Genomic DNA, 20,447 nt, shown 5'->3' on the forward strand with positions numbered 1-20,447 from the left:
TCTAACCCGCCGGCCTCTAACCCGTCGGCCTCTAACCCGTCGGCCTCTAACCCGTCGGCCTCTAACCCGTCGGCCTCTAACCCGCCGGCCTCTAACCCGCCGGCCTCTAACCCGCTGGCCTCTAACCCGCCGGCCTCTAACCCGCCGGCCTCTAACCCGGCCTCTAACCCACCGGCCTCTAACCCGGTCTCTAACCCGTCGGCCTCTAACCCGTCGGCCTCTAACCCGCCGGTCTCTAACCCGCCGGTCTCTAACCCGCCGGTCTCTAACCCGCCGGCCTCTAACCCGCTGGCCTCTAACCCGCCGGCCTCTAACCCGCCGGCCTCTAACCCCCCGGCCTCTAACCCGGCCTCTAACCCACCGGCCTCTAACCCGGTCTCTAACCCGTCGGCCTCTAACCCGGCCTCTAACCCGTCGGCCTCTAACCCGCCGGCCTCTAACCCGCCGGCCTCTAACCCGTCGGCCTCTAACCCGTCGGCCTCTAACCCGCCGGCCTCTAACCCGCCGGCCTCTAACCCGCCGGCCTCTAACCCGGCCTCTAACCCGTCGGCCTCTAACCCGCCGGCCTCTAACCCGGTCTCTAACCCGTCGGCCTCTAACCCGGCCTCTAACCCGTCGGCCTCTAACCCGTCGGCCTCTAACCCGTCGGTCTCTAACCCGTCGGCCTCTAACCTGCCTGTCTCTAACCCGCCGGCCTCTAACCTGTCGGCCTCTAACCCGCCGGTCTCTAACCCGTCGGCCTCTAACCCGTCGGTCTCTAACCCGTCGGCCTCTAACCCGGTCTCTAACCCGTCGGCCTCTAACCCGCCGGTCTCTAACCCGCCGGTCTCTAACCCGTCGGCCTCTAACCCGTCGGTCTCTAACCCGTCGGCCTCTAACCCGTCGGCCTCTAACCCGTCGGCCTCTAACCCGTCGGCCTCTAACCCGTCGGTCTCTAACCCGTCGGCCTCTAACCCGCCTGTCTCTAACCCGCCGGCCTCTAACCCGTCGGCCTCTAACCCGCCGGTCTCTAACCCGTCGGCCTCTAACCCGTCGGTCTCTAACCCGTCGGCCTCTAACCCGCCGGTCTCTAACCCGCCGGTCTCTAACCCGTCGGTCTCTAACCCGTCGGCCTCTAACCCGTCGGTCTCTAACCCGTCGGCCTCTAACCCGGTCTCTAACCCGTCGGCCTCTAACCCGCCGGTCTCTAACCCGCCGGCCTCTAACCCGCCGGTCTCTAACCCGCCGGCCTCTAACCCGCCGGCCTCTAACCCGTCGGGCTCTAACCCGCCGGTCTCTAACCCGTCGGCCTCTAACCCGCCGGTCTCTAACCCGTCGGCCTCTAACCCGGCCTCTAACCCGCCGGCCTCTAACCCGCCGGCCTCTAACCCGTCGGCCTCTAACCCGTCGGCCTCTAACCCGTCGGCCTCTAACCCGGCCTCTAACCCGCCGGCCTCTAACCCGGCCTCTAACCCGTCGGCCTCTAACCCGCCGGTCTCTAACCCGTCGGCCTCTAACCCGGCCTCTAACCCGCCGGCCTCTAACCCGCCGGCCTCTAACCCGTCGGCCTCTAACCCGCCGGTCTCTAACCCGTCGGCCTCTAACCCGCCGGCCTCTAACCCGTCGGCCTCTAACCCGTCGGCCTCTAACCCGTCGGCCTCTAACCCGCCGGTCTCTAACCCGCCGGTCTCTAACCCGTCGGCCTCTAACCCGTCGGCCTCTAACCCCTCGGCCTCTAACCCGCCGGCCTCTAACCCGCCGGCCTCTAACCCGTCGGCCTCTAACCCGTCGGCCTCTAACCCGCCGGTCTCTAACCCGCCGGTCTCTAACCCGTCGGCCTCTAACCCGTCGGCCTCTAACCCCTCGGCCTCTAACCCGCCGGCCTCTAACCCGGCCTCTAACCCGCCGGCCTCTAACCCGTCGGCCTCTAACCCGTCGGCCTCTAACCCGGCCTCTAACCCGTCGGCTTCTAACCCGTCGGCCTCTAACCCGCCGGTCTCTAACCCGCCGGTCTCTAACCCGCCGGCCTCTAACCCGCCGGTCTCTAACCCGTCGGCCTCTAACCCGTCGGCCTCTAACCCGTCGGCCTCTAACCCGCCGGCCTCTAACCCGCCGGCCTCTAACCCGTCGGCCTCTAACCCGTCGGCCTCTAACCCGGCCTCTAACCCGTCGGCCTCTAACCCGCCGGCCTCTAACCCGCCGGCCTCTAACCCGTCGGCCTCTAACCCGCCGGCCTCTAACCCGCCGGCCTCTAACCCGGTCTCTAACCCGTCGGCCTCTAACCCGCCGGTCTCTAACCCGTCGGCCTCTAACCCGCCGGCCTCTAACCCGCCGGCCTCTAACCCGTCGGCCTCTAACCCGTCGGCTTCTAACCCGTCGGCCTCTAACCCGCCGGTCTCTAACCCGCCGGTCTCTAACCCGCCGGCCTCTAACCCGCCGGTCTCTAACCCGTCGGCCTCTAACCCGTCGGCCTCTAACCCGTCGGCCTCTAACCCGCCGGTCTCTAACCCGCCGGCCTCTAACCCGTCGGCCTCTAACCCGTCGGCCTCTAACCCGGCCTCTAACCCGTCGGCCTCTAACCCGCCGGCCTCTAACCCGCCGGCCTCTAACCCGTCGGCCTCTAACCCGCCGGCCTCTAACCCGCCGGCCTCTAACCCGGTCTCTAACCCGTCGGCCTCTAACCCGCCGGTCTCTAACCCGTCGGCCTCTAACCCGCCGGCCTCTAACCCGCCGGCCTCTAACCCGTCGGCCTCTAACCCGCCGGCCTCTAACCCGCCGGCCTCTAACCCGTCGGCCTCTAACCCGCCGGCCTCTAACCCGCCGGCCTCTAACCCGCCGGCCTCTAACCCGTCGGCCTCTAACCCGCCGGCCTCTAACCCGTCGGCCTCTAACCCGCTGGTCTCTAACCCGTCGGTCTCTGACCCGCCGGCCTCTAACCCGGCCTCTAACCCGGCCTCTAACCCGCCGGTCTCTAACCCGTTGGCCTCTAACCCGCCGGCCTCTAACCCGCCGGTCTCTAACCCGTCGGTCTCTAACCCGCCGGTCTCTAACCCGTCGGCCTCTAACCCGCCGGCCTCTAACCCGTCGGCCTCTAACCCGTCGGCCTCTAACCCGCCGGTCTCTAACCCGTCGGCCTCTAACCCGTCGGTCTCTAACCCGTCGGCCTCTAACCCGTCGGCCTCTAACCCGTCGGCCTCTAACCCGCCGGCCTCTAACCCGTCGGCCTCTAACCCGTCGGTCTCTAACCCGTCGGTCTCTAACCCGTCGGCCTCTAACCCGCCGGCCTCTAACCCGCCGGCCTCTAACCCGCTGGTCTCTAACCCGCCGGGCTCTAACCCGCCGGCCTCTAACCCGGCCTCTAACCCGGCCTCTAACCCGTCGGCCTCTAACCCGGCCTCTAACCCGTCGGCTTCTAACCCGTCGGCTTCTAACCCGTCGGCCTCTAACCCGCCGGTCTCTAACCCGCCGGCCTCTAACCCGTCGGCCTCTAACCCGTCGGTCTCTAACCCGCCGGTCTCTAACCCGTCGGCCTCTAACCCGCCGGCCTCTAACCCGCCGGCCTCTAACCCGTCGGCCTCTAACCCGTCGGCCTCTAACCCGCCGGTCTCTAACCCGCCGGCCTCTAACCCGTCGGCCTCTAACCCGCCGGCCTCTAACCCGCCGGCCTCTAACCCGCCGGTCTCTAACCCGCCGGCCTCTAACCCGCCGGCCTCTAACCCGCCGGCCTCTAACCTGTCGGGCTCTAACCCGTCGGGCTCTAACCCGGCCTCTAACCCGTCGGCCTCTAACCAGTCGGCCTCTAACCCGCCGGTCTCCAACCCGTCGGCCTCTAACCCGCCGGTCTCTAACCCGCCGGCCTCTAACCTGTCGGGCTCTAACCCGCCGGCCTCTAACCCGCCGGCCTCTAACCCGTCGGGCTCTAACCCGGCCTCTAACCCGTCGGCCTCTAACCCGTCGGCCTCTAACCCGTTGGCCTCTAACCCGTTGGCCTCTAACCCGCCGGTCTCCAACCCGTTGGCCTCTAACCCGCCGGTCTCTAACCCGCCGGTCTCTAACCCGCCGGCCTCTAACCCGTCGGCCTCTAACCCGTCGGCCTCTAACCCGCCGGCCTCTAACCCGCCGGCCTCTAACCCGCCGGTCTCTAACCCGCCGGCCTCTAACCCGTCGGGCTCTAACCCGCCGGTCTCTAACCCGCCGGCCTCTAACCCGCCGGTCTCTAACCCGCCGGTCTCTAACCCGTCGGCCTCTAACCCGCCGGCCTCTAACCCGCCGGCCTCTAAACCGCCGGCCTCTAACCCGCCGGTCTCTAACCCGCCGGCCTCTAACCCGCCGGTCTCTAACCGGCCGGCCTCTAACCTGCCGGTCTCTAACCCGCCGGCCTCTAACCCGCCGGTCTCTAACCGGCCGGCCTCTAACCTGCCGGTCTCTAACCCGCCGGCCTCTAACCCGCCGGCCTCTAAACCGCCGGCCTCTAACCCGCCGGTCTCTAACCCGCCGGCCTCTAACCCGCCGGCCTCTAACCCGCCGGTTTCTAACCCGCCGGCCTCTAACCCGCCGGCCTCTAACCCGCCGGCCTCTAACCCGCCGGTTTCTAACCCGCCGGCCTCTAACTCGGGGGATCCGAGACCCCCCGAAAACATGATTTGGGAAATGTTGGGGGGTCTCTAAAGTATTGGCAAAATGTGATTTCCCCTGATGAGTTATGATTGCAGACGCGATGCGTGTGTGGTGTGGAGCCTGTGTGCGTAATTGGCATAAAGCTGTGCTGTCCGCGTATGATTCTGTATATAGGCTTCTCATGTGTTTTCGAGATCCGCGCTCTGAGTCAAGCGCAAGCAAGCAACGCTGCATAGTTCGAACACTGCTGGTGCTCATCTCTTTGGTCAAAAAGACTGGCCCTAGGTTTGGACCCTGGTGGTGAATGCAGTCTTACTGACTTACAGTAATATGAGGAAAGGTCAAAGACAGGCAGGTGTGGTTCTGAGAATGAAGCACCCACAGAACAGTCATCAGAAAGCTAAACTTCTATATGCTAGACAAAAACTTTATGAACATGGGGATAAACCTGGGAAGTACTTGGCATACCTTACAAAAAAGAGAGCAGAGTCACAGATTATTGCAGCCCTTTGTGATGCCCAAGGAAACCGTGTATATGATAACGAGCTTATAAATGACACATTTAAATCATTCTACCATAATCTTTATATGTCTGAGCAGCCAAGTGATGCGTTTGTTCTAATGGACAAATTCTTTGCCCAGCTCAGTTTGCCCACCATACCATCTGAATATACACTCATTCTTAATTCCCCCATTTCGGGACAAGAGGTGGTTAATGCTATAAAAACTCTACAGAATGGGAAAGCTCCTGGGCCTGATGGGTTCAGTTGTGAGTTTTACAAAGAATTCTCTGGCCTATTAGTGGAACCTTTAGTTAGTATGTTTAATAATGCATTCTCAAATAATGAGTTGCCCCAGACTTTAAGAGAAGCAAATATATCACTAATTTTGAAAAAGGGGAAATGTCCAGAATCCTGTGCCTCTTATAGGCCCATATCCCTTCTTAATGTAGATCGAAAAATTTTGGCAAAAATCCTGGCTACATGCCTTGAAGGTCTTTTACCTAAAATTATAAAGGAGGACCAAACTGGTTTCATGAAGGAACGAAATTCAAATAATAATGTTAGGCGGCTGCTCAATGTCCTTCAGGTTTTTCAGCATCGGCAAATTGATGGTTTAGTACTCTCTTTGGATGTAGAGAAGGCCTTTGACCGAGTCGAATGGACATACTTGTTTTACTGTCTAAATAAATTTGGTGTAGGGGATAATTTTATAAAATGGGTCAAGGTCCTGTATAATGAACATCAAGCAGCCATTCTCGCTAATGGGTTCAGACAATTTTCCTGTACATAGAGGAACCAGGCAGGGATGTCCTCTATCCCCCCTTTTATTCGCAATGGTTATTGAACCATTGGCAGAAGCGATTAGGGCAGCGCCTACTATACGAGGCTTACAAATAGACAGAGTCCATCATAAAATAAGTCTTTATGCGGACGATGTTTTAATTTTCGTTTCAGATCCAGGGACTTCAGTGCCCGCGTTACTTAATGTTATTGACTTATTTAGCAAATTTTCTGGATACAAAATCAATTTGACAAAATCGGAGGCCATGCCGCTAGGAAGTCTAAATTCAATACCTAAGACATTGCCCTCCTTCCCCTTTAAATGGTCTCCGACAGGCTTTATTTATTTAAGTGTGCATTTAGGCAAATGTATAAGGTCAACTTTGTTCCCTTATTTGAGAAAGTGAGGCAAGACTTGGAGCGTTGGAATTATTTGCCGATATCGTGGCTAGGACGTATAGCTTTGATTAAAATGAACATATTGCCTAGATTACTTTACCCTATTCAAATGATTCCAATACTATTTTCAAATAAGGTTGTGAAAAAACTAAATGGTTGGCTCAGCTCTTTCATATGGAGCAAGTGCAAACCAAAGCTAAAACTGGCTACTCTGCAGTTACCAAGCCCTGAGGGAGGGTTAGATTTACCTGATTTTAGAAGGTACCAGCTGTGCGCTCATTTACGATACATTTATGATTGGATCTTAAATAAGACGACTTCTGTCTGGCTAGATATTGAATCCTCCCTTTCAAAATTTCCATTAAGAGACATGCTGTTTATTAAGAATTTTAAAACTATAAAACTGTTTTGTGATAACTGACGTCAGCTTTTACTCCTATTGTGAATAATCCTGATTTCCAGCCTGGACTACTTAATGCTGGCTTTAGACAGTGGGGCAATTGTGGTATTATCATGTTAAAAGATTTATTTTCTGATAATAAATTAATGTCATTTGAACAGATCGTTGAGAAATACAAAATCCCCAGGTATGATTTTTATCATTATTTACAGATAAGGCATTATATAGTACACAACACGACCTTAATGGATAAGCCTGATATATCTCCACTGGAGAAAATGTTCTTTGGAGCAGTTAGGAAGATGTCTATTAGGCTACTTTATGGAGCTATGTCCGCTGCTCCATTCACGGCTTTACAAGAACTCAGAGAAAAGTGGGAGAGAGAACTGTCTGTCACAATCAATGCTGCTGACTGGGAAAGTATATGGACCTATGCTAAATTAATTTCAGTTTGTAACCGTGTCAAATCAATACAGATTAAGATTTTGCATAGGATGCATATATCCCCTAATCGCAGACATAAATTCAACCCTAGTTTGTCTCCAATGTGTCTTAAATGTAAAACAGAAATTGCCACTCTAACTCATTGTCTTTGGTCATGCCATAAGCTGCAGAAATATAGGTCTAATGTTTTAACCGAAATTGAAAAGATACTGGGATTAAAGCTGGGGATGGACCCACTGTCTCTTATATTAGGCCTACCTGCTAAAGGTGTAAGGTTTATAAATCAAAGATTATTTTGTATTCTTACATTTGCAGCGAGGAAGAATATTTTATTGCAGTGTATTAGCAATAAGCCACCAAATGTTAAGGGATGGCATAAAGTGCTGTTTGATTTGGTGCCTCTGGAATACTTGACTTGCGTATCACACTCAAACTCCAACCAATTTTATGAGGTTTGGAAACCGTATTTGAATTACTTGGATCCCAATGTATCTTCCATTCTTTTACAGGGATTCTCTGGAAGGTCATAACAACGGGACACATTGTTGTGCACCCATTCTTCTTTTCTTTTATTGATCCATTTATGTACTTCTTTTTTTTTACTGTCTTTACCGATATGGATACTGATTGTGTATAACTGAGTCATTGTGTGTTGCTTGAGTGTTGTGTTGGAGTTTTGTGTTTGTTTTTGTTGATAAAGGAAAATCAATAAACACATTTAAAAAAAAAAGAAAGCTAAACTTCTGGGGTTTGGTCATCTGACAGCAGACCGGTCCCACGTGGAGTGTTGGACATTTATACAGCAGGCTGTTAGCTTTACTTTGTTTTACGGATCAGATCCCCGTTATCGCACGTGGTTATTCTACGCTGTTAGCCACTACTGCTTCTTCTTCTTCTGTGTCCTGTCTTCTTCTTCTGTTACTTCCAGGTCAGAGCCCCGGCCGGTAACTTCGGAACATTGTTTACTAGTTTGAGTACAACTGAACATGTACTCGTAGGGAGTATTTCACCTGCCGACACAGGGATCTTTCGGGTCATCCACGCGTTTATATATAAGTCCAGTTTTAGTCAAACTCACAGAACAATCAGATCTGATCTCTAAAGTCAACAAACAGGACTTTAGAGACCCTTTACCCTACCCTAACCCTACTGAAGTCCCTACTGAAGTCAGTTTTTGACTCTTGTTGTGTTGTTTTGCTCTTTGCTTCCCAGGGGCCCCCTGACCTCTTGGCCCCTGGGTCCATACAGTACCCTCCATGATGTATGAAGGGTGCTGACGGTTTATTCTAACTCCAGTCATCATTTCTCAGCAGAGCGACTCTGAAGGCTGGAACCTGGCGGTGGCGGCTGTCGCCGTGGCAGCCATTGTGGTTCTGGTAGTCCCCAGCTTCACCAGGGCCTGAGGACTAACAGGAAGTGACCTCACAGCAAACTGTGGGATTGCCATCATCCATCCAGCGCTGCCCTTATCCATATTGTCCTGATGTCTGCTTGTCGCACCACCTGGGCGCTTTGACCGAACGCCACAGACGTCAGTGAGAGCTGGAGGGAGAAGCAACACGATGGTCCAAAAGGACCGCTTACTCAGCACCGTGCAGCAGGTCAGACGCTTGATTTATTGATCTGTGCTTCTCAAACGTCCACCATCATGATCCACGTGGCTGTTTTTTTTGGCATATTTTTAAAAACTGGAATCAAAGTCATCATGTGACGATCGTTTTCTATATTCTGCACTTAACATGTTTTTACAATTTAGGAATATTTGATCTCAAATAAGATCGAATAAAAAGGAAACAATGAAAACTGCAGGCCTCAGAAATATGTTTTTAACCATTTTTCTCCACTAGGGGGCAGATAGTCGACTCTAGACTTAACATGATCGCCTGTTTTCAGACTGCAGGAACTCCTTATAGTTCTTAGAACCATTGCAGGGAGCCCCCCTCTTCTTTTTGCTTCTACACTGCAGGAACTGATGACGACTGCCGTGAGAAAGGTTTGTTTAGCTCCAGCGGTGCAGCGATTGGTGACAAAAGCTGTCGCAGAAGTTTTAGCTGCCAGAGGAGGAAGGCTTGAGTTTCTGATCAGTAGAGTTGGTATTTGGGAGGTCACAACATTCAGTTTGCATCGGACATGTGACTCATGATGGCAGGTGTTTGAGAACCAGCTTACTGACCACCCAGATCTGCACGTCCAGCAGTTTGATTTCTTTCATTCATGATGTTTGGAAAATGATCCACATCAGGACGAGTGAATCTCCAGAATCCAAAGAGTTTTTCAGACTTCGTACTCAGTCCAACCAACAATATCAAAACTACCACCAATCACTTTCTAAAGCTTTCAGTCTGAGAAAAGTAGCAAATGTTAGCAGGTTTATACTTAATTCAACAGATTTATCTCTGAAAGCCTTATTTTTATTTGCTGGATTCAAAGAATATTTTGCACTTGCTGATGACGGAGGAAAAAGGTAGCAGATAAAAGTGAATTAGTGTTTGTAATTTACTGAGTGTGCTCAGTGCTGTCCGTTATGTAATCATGTGTCATAACTGATGCTGTTTATTGAACAGCTTGGTTTGTAGCTTCCTGTATTTGTATCATTTAGACCAGTAAAGTAGCTGCTAAAAAACATGCTGGTTGGATATATTCTGACAACTGATTTCACTGTGTTTAAGCTCAGATTTAATTCTTTAAATATATTTTTGCACAAGGATGAGTAAAACACATTTGTATGATTTAGATGACAAAGCTCACACGGTTTGGTGTGAACGGTCGCGCAAACGTGGTGTTTTTAAATATATAAATGTTTTTATTTATGCAGAGTTTAGCTGTTACACATCCCCGTTCAGACAAGATTTACATTAAATATTTCAGCTTTAATTAATGTCATTTCTAGACGACTGTTTGCACGTATTTTTGAAAAAACTTTTCCTTCATATTTATTTGTTTTCTCAGTTTTTGAGAATGGGGGGGAAAAAAAACCTTGTTGTTGGATCTCAGCCTTAAAAAAACAGTTTTCCTTTTAATTAAACCGGGCCAAGAACAGAGACTTGTGGAACACCTAAAACATGTAACTGTTGCTCAACAGTACATCCTATGGCCACAAGTGGTAACAACAGGATGAGGTCATTTTTGTGTTAATTGGCTTTAAAAACATAAACACTGATTGAACAAAAAGTTTGTGTGACTGTAGAACAAAGAGGCGAACACCAATCTAACTGTTTACTGAATGATAAACTCTGAGGAGACACGTGTGGACAGAAGTATGAGAAATGATCTACTTGGTGCATAATATGGAAAAATTCAGTTCTTATGTAACGATTACTGGTGTCTTGATTCGGGACGACTGAATATTAAGAAATTTGAGATTTTCTGTTGGCTGTGAAATGAGAAACACTTGGATGAATCCTGTCTGAATGTGGCTGAGGAGCTTCTCCTTTTACGGACTGATTACATTTTTTTTTTTTTTTTTTACCTCTTTATCGGTGGTAAATCCTCTGGAACTGACCCTGATTTATGTTTACATTGAAAATTGAGACCAAATGATCATAGTTTATATGATTAAATGTCCAAATAACTGTGAACATGTTCTGAGTGGAGCTTTTACACTGATGTGAGCAGATACTTAGCTCATAATGAAGAGTTTATTTAAAACATTCCAGATTATTTATGACAAATGTGGATTAAATATGTGTGAGAAAACAGAACTGTGATGAAAATGTGCACAAAACTAAAGAAATGACCTTAAACAGACTTCTTAGAGTTAATTCCTTAGTATCTATTGATTAGACTGATTATTAGCAGGACATTGATCATGATGTGTCACTATATCAAAATCAAAAAAGGAATAATTAATGATGATAATAGTTATGCTTAAAAGAAAAATAATCAGTATTTTCTCTGACCAAGTTTTAACTCTGACTTAGTAAATCTCAAACCTTTAATTTAGTAAATAGATCATATATATCTATAAACATATACAGATATGTATGATCTATAATAAATACATAAATAAACGCAGACTTCCTGTTGTTTTGATGGAAATGGTCGTGGGCTTCCACTTTGTTGTGTCTCAGTATTTTTGTCTTAACTGTCCAGAGTTTTATTGTCTTTATCTAACAGGAAACAGCAGTTATCCTGTAGATGCTGTAAAATCTGAAATGTGTGTGAAACACTGTAAAAATGTTCATCTGCCCATCTGCATGCAGATGTTTTACTCTGGAGCAACTCTGTGTATCTTTGCTTTGTATTGATCTTTGCAAGTTTATTTTTCAAATTTCAAAATTTTACTGATACTTTCATGCAAAACTAACAGCATCAGCACAGTTATGTGAGATATCTTCATTTATTCTAATACTCTGACCTCATTTTATCTCATTTATATGTTCTGTTTTATCATATCTGATGTTTCTGAGTGGTGGCTCCAAACCACAAACACAACAACTGAAAACACATCAGTGGCCTAAAACGGTGCGCTTGAATTAGAAATTAGAAATAGTTGTTAGAATGTTAAAATCTCTTTCATTTGAACTTTCTAGAAGTTCTTTAATGTCACCAAACTGAAATGTTTGAACCTGCTCTTAGAGTAAAACCTGAAACAGAATCATTGTGAGGTTTATATTGTGTTTTCTCCACATTTTGCGATAAACTCCATCTCCTGCTTCAGTCATAATGAACCATTCAGCCTCCAAGTAAGTTTCATCTGTGAAAACGAGAGGTTTTAACACCTGTATTAACCCAGGAGCACTGGAGATGTACCAGAAAGCACACACATTGGGGACTAACCTGGGCCACCAGATTCTGGCTTAGTTACAGCACTGGGAAAATGCTGATTCAGGCTATGTCTGGAGTCAATGTTGCTGAGTTATGGCAGCCACACTCAGCCTGAGTAAACACAATCATATAAGGCCAGATGTGGGCCAGACATGCTCTGCTGATGCATCTGGTACGAGCCCCCAGTTGAACAGAAAACGCCCCTCTTGAGCTTCTGGAACAAAGACTTTGAAAACAGTTCGGACTTTTCTTTTGTTTTTAAGTCCAAGACCAATGGAGGTGCTTTGTACTTCAATTTCAGGAAAGGCTGTGTGGAAGAAGGATGAAAAAATCCAAGTCTGCCCGATGAAGGTCCAATACCAAAAGACTTTGTTCGGCTCTGTTTTTCAAAGTTCAAAAGCTCATTTAAAACACAACAAAGTACCAACAGGTGGGGGGGGGCATAAGTTTCATCTCTTTGCCTCTAAAGGTTGTGACAAAAGAAACACCATGACATTAATGACAAAGACAATAAAAGACAAAAGTCCCTTTGCATGATTTACATGTATGTTGTTACTGTTTAAAGCATATCATTGTGTACAGGTGTGTGCTGGTTTAGTTCATGATAACTACAAACTATCAGATCATTTACACAGTGTTAACTTAGCTTGGCACAGGTGGAGGCAGAAAGCAACTGCTAGCATAGCAAATAAAAACAAACCTTGTTAGGAGAAAGCTGCCTGTTTTTTTTTTGTTATTATAATTATGTGTGTTGACAAGTAGTCTAATAACCTGTAATCAGTGTCAGATAGTGAAAGCTAATTAGTCTAGCTTGGTAATAACTTCTAAATAGGCTAGTAACAAAATGACCACAAAAAAAGCTAGCATGATAAATGTTTCCAAGCTAATGTTATTGTTGTTAGCATTACAGTTAAAGTTTGTGTTTAACTGATGTCATTGTAACTTTGTGTAACCAGTGTTAAATATATTTTTCTTAGTGACACTACAATAGAAAATAAAAATGGTAGCCGGTGAAGCTAACTACTGGTGCTAGCATAACCGCTGTTGTACAGCCTGATTCTATCAGGAGGCTGATTTTATCAGGGCATTAATGGTAGCTACAAACATTTACTGTGCTACCTGTTTGTAGCTATATGATCTCCAGCAGCTTATTCAGCGTAGTGTTGTCGTTTTTTTCTTTTAGACGTGTTTCAGTTTAGACTAAAACTAAAATAAGGGTTAATGCTCATCAGTACAGTTTTAAACATCATGAAGGTTTTAAAGGTTGAATATTCAGCTCTTCCCTATTTTCTCTCCTATGTTCTCAATAAACGTGGCCAAAGTTTAAAAAATAACAATGTAAAAATGATTGTTGCAAGTTTAAAACTGTGTTTAAAACACTGAGTGTTTCAATCCTTTATGCTGCTAATCACATTACTGTTATCGTGGCTGAGATGTTGGACTCGGAATAAATAAAAATGATTTGAAAGTAGCACTTTTAGCCTAGCCTCAGTCTCACAGAGGGCTGAACGTGTCCAGGATTTTCATCTGTTGGGACACAGAGACTAACCTAGAAGGATTTTATCTGATTGTTTAATGATCGTTTGTTGATTCAGTGAAGCTGTAGTCGTGTTTGCTTGACTCAACTGTTACCTGTCAGGTGTGCTTTGCTTTGACATTCAGACTCGTGTTCTGGCTGGGGTGATTTTCTATCTGTCTCTTCCTCTGAACACCGTCCCTGATGTTTCTGCTCCATATTAATTGTAGTTCTATGTTTAATGAGCAGCTGGATTTTGTAAATGAACTGACAAATAAAAAGTAGTTTGTCTTGTCTTTTCTCTTTGGCTAAAAGTTGTGTTGAAACATACAAAATCCATAATATACACGCAGCTTTAAAGCTGCACCTTCAGTGTTGTGAGTTATAGAAACAACGGTAAGATTTTTAGTAGCTTTTATTCTATTTTCATGTTTTTCCACACAATATAGTACTCACAGACCCTCATATTTTAGATTAATCCCTGCAAGCTTCTCTTATATCTCCCATTTTGTTTGCTGCACAACGATGTCGTGATCAACCATGTGTAGTTTAATATCATATTTTTTTTATGTTTTAGTCTTTTTTTCCACAACATTATGGCGTGGTGGACATTTAACTCTGATTGGAAAATTGATTCTAATCTGTCTTTGCCTGGTGAAGCTGCTGGAGTCGAGTGAGATCACCATCCAAAGAGATCTGAACAGACTGGTTCCATTGGTATCTGATTGGTTGAAGTTCACCGCTGACTTTCTGCTGACCTGAGGAAAGCATCGTCTTACTGGTTACTTAGGGTCGGGTCTTCAGGGACTTGAGATAAGTAACGAGCATCGACTGTCAGGATTTTTCCACCAAAGTGGTTCCAGTTCTGTTTCAAAGACGGAACCAAACTTGAAAACCAGTTTTTCTGTGTTAACTACCAAAGCACCATCCCTTTGTTGGAGTTGAAGCTGAAACACCGACTGTTGTTAAAGCAGCATTTACAAACTCAGTCTCTGTGGTCCCACAGAAACTCTGAGAAGTTTCAGACATGTTCAGCATTTTATGTGGTGGAAACTCAAACCACTGCTTTACAGAACCAACATAGAACTGTCTCCAGAACCCGAACTGGAACCACTTTGACTGAGAAGGGGAACGTCAAACCCTCAGCACTGAGCTGATTAATCTGACAGACGATGGTAGTAACACTCAGGTGAGTTTTTACCTGTAAATCTCATTCATTCAGAGGTCTGAAGGAGTCTGAAGGAGTCACATGTTTCTGATGCCACACCTCATGACATCACCGTGACATCATTCTGATTTCCTCAGAGAGTGGCTGAATATGCAGATTTTAAAGAATGTAGTTGATGCAATTCTTCACTTATATGTAGCTTGTTTCAGGAAATATTCAAGTTTTACTTTGATAAAAACTCCCAGTATAAGGTGCAGCCCGAAGTCAGTGAGTTTAGAAAAGGCTCATTTGAGTGATTCTTCCATTCTACTTCCTGTTCAGCTTTATTTCATCCGTTAACAAACATCGTTTCACCTGTTGACAAACATCGTTTCACCCGTTGACAAACATCGTTTCACCCGTTAACAAACATCGTTTCACCTGTTAACAAACATCATTTCATCATCTCAGACCTGCAACATGTCCCATAAAAGTCTCTAACCTTTCCTTCTCCCGCTCTAGCGTTTCCTTCTCCCGCTCTGTGACGTTTCCTTCTCCCGCTCTGTGACGTTTCCTTCTCCCGCTCTGTGGCGTTTCCTTCTCCCGCTCTGTAACGTTTCCTTCTCCCGCTCTGTGACGTTTCCTTCTCCCGCTCTGTAACGTTTCCTTCGCCCGCTCTGTGGCGTTTCCTTCTCCCGCTCTGTGACGTTTCCTTCTCCCGCTCTGTGACGTTTCCTTCTCCCGCTCTGTAACGTTTCCTTCTCCCGCTCTGTGACGTTTCCTTCTCCCGCTCTGTGACGTTTCCTTCTCCCGCTCTGTGACGTTTCCTTCTCCCGCTCTGTAACGTTTCCTTCTCCCGCTCTGTAACGTTTCCTTCTCCCGCTCTGTGAGCTTTTCTGCATCAATGCTGCCAACCCAGAAGTGGAAATGAATCCAAGCCCATCCCATCCCAGAGCCTGGCTGCAGGGACTGCTTGCTGACAGCAGGCTGGATGCTCCTTTGGCTCTTTGCTCCATTTCTTCCAACAAAGATCTGGAACACTGATGGCTCTGACCACAGCACACGTTTCCACCGTGTGACGCTCCATCCCAGACGCCTCCGAGCCCAGAGAAGTGGAGGCTCCATCCCAGACGCCTCCGAGCCCAGAGAAGTGGAGGCTCCATCCCAGACGCCTCCGAGCCCAGAGAAGTGGAGGCTCCATCCCAGACGCCTCCGAGCCCAGAGAAGTGGACGCCGCCTCTGGACCAGGCTAACATCAGGCTTCTTCTCTGCACAGTAAAGTCTGTGAATGGAACTCTGGATCGTAGTGCTGGACAAAGGTTTCCCACAGTAATCCCTTGTCCGTGTGCTTCTATCAGCTGCTGATGAATGAGGGTTCTTGATGCGGCGCCGTCTGAGGGGTCAGAGGTCACGGGGGTCCAGCTTAGGCTTGCTCCCTGAAACTCCTCCAGATTCCCTGAATGCTTTCATGATGTTCTGAAATATGCAGATCCCTTCCAATCTTTCTCTGAGGAACGTTGTTTTAAACACATTTGTGGACAAACTGGAGATCCTCTGAGCACCTCTGCTCCTGATATGTAGAAATTGATGTATAATAACAAAATGTTCACAAGACAAAACCAGAAATATTTAGTTTCTGTTCTGTCTTCAATTAAATAAAAAACAGTAAAGATGTCGTTTGTGTTTGAATTTCATTGGTTGTTTCAGTGACAGTAACCTGGGGCCCGTTGCACAAAAGTAGGATTTAGACATCCAGGATGAGTTACTTAGCCAGGTTCAAGGAATCCAAAACATGGCGCCCAGGCTTAGTTGGTTGCACAAAGGCCAATCCAGGATGAGCAGACACGGATTCATTAAGCCAGGTGAAACCGATCCCGGATAAGTGCTGCACACGGCTTTCTTAAATAGACCCCACGATCGATCATAGATTCACTGATTCACCATGGCAACAAGGGTGGCGTATTTCTCCCCAGCGGAGCAAGAATTATTAATGGAAACCTATGAAGAGGTGAAGGAGAAAATAAAACAAAAAGGAAATACTGCCACAGTTAAAAAACAAAGGGAGCAAGCGTGGCAAACCATTGCTGACCGCCTGAATGCGTAAGTAGTGCACAAATCACACTCACCACTCCACTGAAACCATGACAATAAGGTTACAATCCAAATAAAATGTTAATTAACATTTCGTCACCTTCCTAAAATAATCGCCCAAGTCATTTTTTGGCATCAAATGTGTGGTCAAAAAATGCCCAAGTCATTTATTTAATCTTAGTTTTTATGAAAAACAGTAAGTGTTCTTATGTCAAGCATCCTTTGATACATACTTACTGACTGAAATGATTATTTTATGCTATAATTTAACTTTTGGGGGAAGTTTTTTGTGTTTCCTGAAAAACCTGAAAAAATGACTTATGCGATTATTTTAGGAAGGTGACGATATTTGAAAAGATATTTGTAGCCTACTTTGATTATGAATAAGTTGAAATTGACTGCATGTGAGTGAAACTATCTAAATGTAACTCCATGCTCCTCCACTGTTTCATTGTGTGTGTGCGTGTGTTTTTGTGTGTGTAGATTTAACATGACTGGGCCGAAACGGACATGGCAGCAAGTCAAAGTGAAATATAAGAACATCATGCAGAATGGGAAGTCCCCTGACAAATACTTAACAAGTGTACTTTTTATTAAGAATGTGCCTGCCCACACATTGCCTGTACTGTGCATTAATTGGTTTAACATCTTATCATTTCAGATGATCTGCAATGCTGACTATTTGTTCAGTAATGTTGTGGCAAAGTGGCCCGGCTCGGTCCACGACTCCCGAGTGTTTCGGAACTCAGAGATCTATCGGCGCCTATCACAAGGTGAGCCACAGAACCTCTATTGATAACCACTTTTAACATAATGGCTGTGTTAAGAATGTCACTACTTATGAGGTTGTGATGTAACATTTTGTATTCACAGGTGAATTCCTGGGTGTATTGCTGGGTGACAGAGGGTATGCCTGCCAGCCTTTTCTGCTCACTCCATTTGCGGACCCTCTGGAGGCACAACTGGCATACAACCATGCCCATGCTAGAACAAGAGCCCGGATCGAAATGACATTTGGCCTACTGAAGGCACGCTTTCAGTGTCTGACCCACCTGAGAGTCAGCCCAGACAGGGCATGTGATATCATTGTGGCCTGTGCTGTCCTCCACAATGTGGCCTGCCTGAGACAGGAGAGGGCCCCCAGAGTGCCAGCTCTCATAGACTGGGACATTCCTGCCATCTTCCCGGATGACGACTGTGGTCGGCTGGTCAGAGACCAATATGTGTTAAATTATTTTAATTAATATTGCATGTTTATTTAAGTTGGGCCTGCAATGGCAGAGGAATTTTTGTTAGGTTTTTGTGCTGTATAGGCAAGGCAATTTTATTTGTATAGCCCATTTTTACAAACAGTTTGTCTCACACTGCATGCTTTGATTCTGTGCTTTTTGTCTTGTAGAGCACTGTGTGACTTCAGTTTTGAAAGGAGCTGATGGTTTACTTGCTTTGATTCATCCTTGTTCAATAAAGGAACATCATGGTACTCTCTAATGTGTATTTATATTTATATGGTGATGTACTTTATGTGTAGTCTGTGGGAAACTAAATTATCTAGTGGTTCATCTAAAATCATCAGTTATCTAAAATGATTGTAATTAATGATCACAAATGTTTCAATAATGATAGTGGGTATAGTTAAATGTTTTAACAATATGTTCTAGGCAGTGGAATAAATATTGGTTTCCATTTGTGGCGACCGCTGACTGAGATAAGGAATGAGATTAAATAGATCCTGGAACTTAGCCTGGTCTGGAGCAGGCTAGCTTCACAGAATAAATCTCCATGGTAACTTAGGTCTGAACATATCCCACTTCCCTCTATCCCACTTTTGTGCAACTGGATCACGGATAAGTTGATCCAGGATAGCCAACATATCCCGGCTTAATCCCTTATCCTATTTTTGTGCAACGGGCCCCTGGAGTTCCAGGATGAGTTCCAGGAACTCAGCTGCAGCATCTTCATCATCTTCATCACCTTTAACTGGAACTTTGCTCATTCTCATCTTCCAGCTGCTGCTGGTTCCCTGCCTCCTCACCAGCTGCTCAGTGCTGGGAACACTCTCTCTTTAGCTGTAACACATCTCTGTGGGCTCAGATTGGACCGGTGGCTTTCAGGATGCACAGCCTGATCCGGATCTGGCAGCTGAGGTCCAGTTCTGTCCTGGTTCTGCAGACCTGATCCGGGTCCAGCCACAGAAACGTCTCTGTCTCAGGGAGGAGACGGAAAACAAGATGTCGTTTGAATTGTAGATTTGGATCAAGTGATGCTGAGCAGCAGCAGGCGGAGCCGGGTTGGACTGGTACCGGGACCGGACGTGCCCTGAATGTGACGGAGCCGGATTGGAGGAGGCTCGTTCGTGCACATCCCCTCGGGAGTGAGGAAGACTGCGGACAGAGGAGGAAGCTCTGATTCTGCGGGGACTCTCCGCCTCCTCCTTCCCGCACAGGGAGCGCGCCGCGCGGCTGTGGAGAGGCGTGACGCGCCCGAACCGCATCTCCGGGATGGCAGGTAGGTCTGGTTCCGACAAAGGCTTTAAAGGCTTTAAAGGCATGCTGGGGGGAGGGGGGTAGTCCGGTTCGGCTCGGCTCGGCTGCTATTTGGGGCGGTGACCGTGAGGCTGCCGGCCGGAGCTCGGTGCCTCTGAGCGGCTGCAGCTGCGGCTGTCGGCTCGCTGTCAGAGGGAAGGGGGGAGGCTCTGCTCCGGTACCGGGTCTTTGCCAACCGGGATCAGTGCTGGTGTCTGTTTCAACCCGAACTACACCGAGCCAGGTCCGCTCATTAGGGCTCAGATGTACTGCAGAGCGATGTTTCAGCCGCTGAGCTGCCCGGTGTGTCCGCTCCGGACCCGGCTGGATCTGTCCGATAAGCCGGTCAGAGTGGGAGAAGGCCGAACCGGGCCGAACCGGGCCGAACCGGGCCGGCAGATGTGCGAGCGGTCTGGGACCGGAGCAGGGCCGAAACAGACCTGAACGTGGCCTAGAGCGGAGCTCGCGGACGTTTGTGTGTCAGAGATATTGCCGGTGATCAACCACTGATCAATAAGTGATTAATAACTGACCAACCACTGATCAATAAGTGATTAATAACTGACCAACCACTGATCAATAAGTGATTAATAACTGACCAACCACTGATCAATAAGTGATTAATAACTGATCAATAAGTGATCAGACAGCACTGTTTCCGACCTGCTTCCATAAACTGCTGTCTCTTATTAATGAATTTGTCTTCATTAAAGGTTTAAACTGATTAATTGGTCAATAATCTATCAGGTCATCTATTGATCGGTCAGCTGATCTCTTTCAGCCAACAGGACTGTTCCTGCAGCTCTGTAGGTGTTCATGGAAGCTTCAGTCAGAGAGTCACTGAGAGGAATGAGTGCTGAAGGTCAAATCGCCAGGAGCTCACCTCTGAGGGGCCGCCCAGAGGTGGCCCCCAGTGGTGGCCCCCAGAAGAAGAGCATCAGCCTGAGGTGCTGTTTACACATACCTGGGTATTTTGATAAACGCATATTTTCTAACCTTAGTTTGCAAAAAAAACTAGGTGCACACAGCCCCGTTTTAAAAAAAAAAACACGTCTACATTGATCTGGAGAAATACGCTATCAGGAGCTGTTAAATTACGCCAAGCCTGACGGTGGCAGTGTTAGAACAATGAGAATTCCACACAAGCCAATCAGAAGCCTAATAGAGAACCGCTGACAGGAAGAACTTCCGGATCCTTTTCAAGAAGAAAATATGGCGCCAGGTTCATGTGTGTGGACTGACAGCGAGACTGAGCTACTTTTACACGTTGCGCTGGACT

General features: G+C 47.6%; 2 protein-coding genes across 7 annotated transcripts in view; both read left to right on the top strand.

Annotated features, from left to right (window-relative positions):
* LOC142385666 (coiled-coil domain-containing protein 136-like) overlaps nt 1-13,673 on the top strand; it is a 42,291-nt gene extending 28,618 nt beyond the window's left edge. Inside the window, exon 8 of one of the 3 annotated variants that reach the window (XM_075472383.1) lies at nt 8,433-13,673. In XM_075472383.1, coding sequence (XP_075328498.1) covers nt 8,433-8,525 — 93 coding nt within the window. In that variant the 3' untranslated portion in view covers nt 8,526-13,673. The remainder of the gene's footprint in view (nt 1-8,432) is intronic. The other 2 variants (XM_075472381.1, XM_075472382.1) reach the window with 2 other exon arrangements.
* Nucleotides 13,674-18,665: 4,992 nt separating this feature from the next.
* The window catches only part of LOC142385667 (UPF0606 protein KIAA1549), a 78,320-nt gene continuing 76,538 nt past the window's right edge, over nt 18,666-20,447 (top strand). For 3 of the 4 annotated variants that reach the window (XM_075472384.1, XM_075472387.1, XM_075472386.1), the window contains exon 1: nt 18,666-19,151. The gene's annotated coding sequence lies outside the window, so the exon portion shown is untranslated. Of the gene's footprint in view, nt 19,152-19,591; nt 19,664-20,447 lie in introns of those variants that run through there. The other variant, XM_075472385.1, reaches the window with a different exon arrangement.

The sequence above is a fragment of the Odontesthes bonariensis genome, chromosome 8 (genome assembly GCF_027942865.1).
Source record: "Odontesthes bonariensis isolate fOdoBon6 chromosome 8, fOdoBon6.hap1, whole genome shotgun sequence".
NCBI lineage: Eukaryota > Metazoa > Chordata > Actinopteri > Atheriniformes > Atherinopsidae > Odontesthes > Odontesthes bonariensis.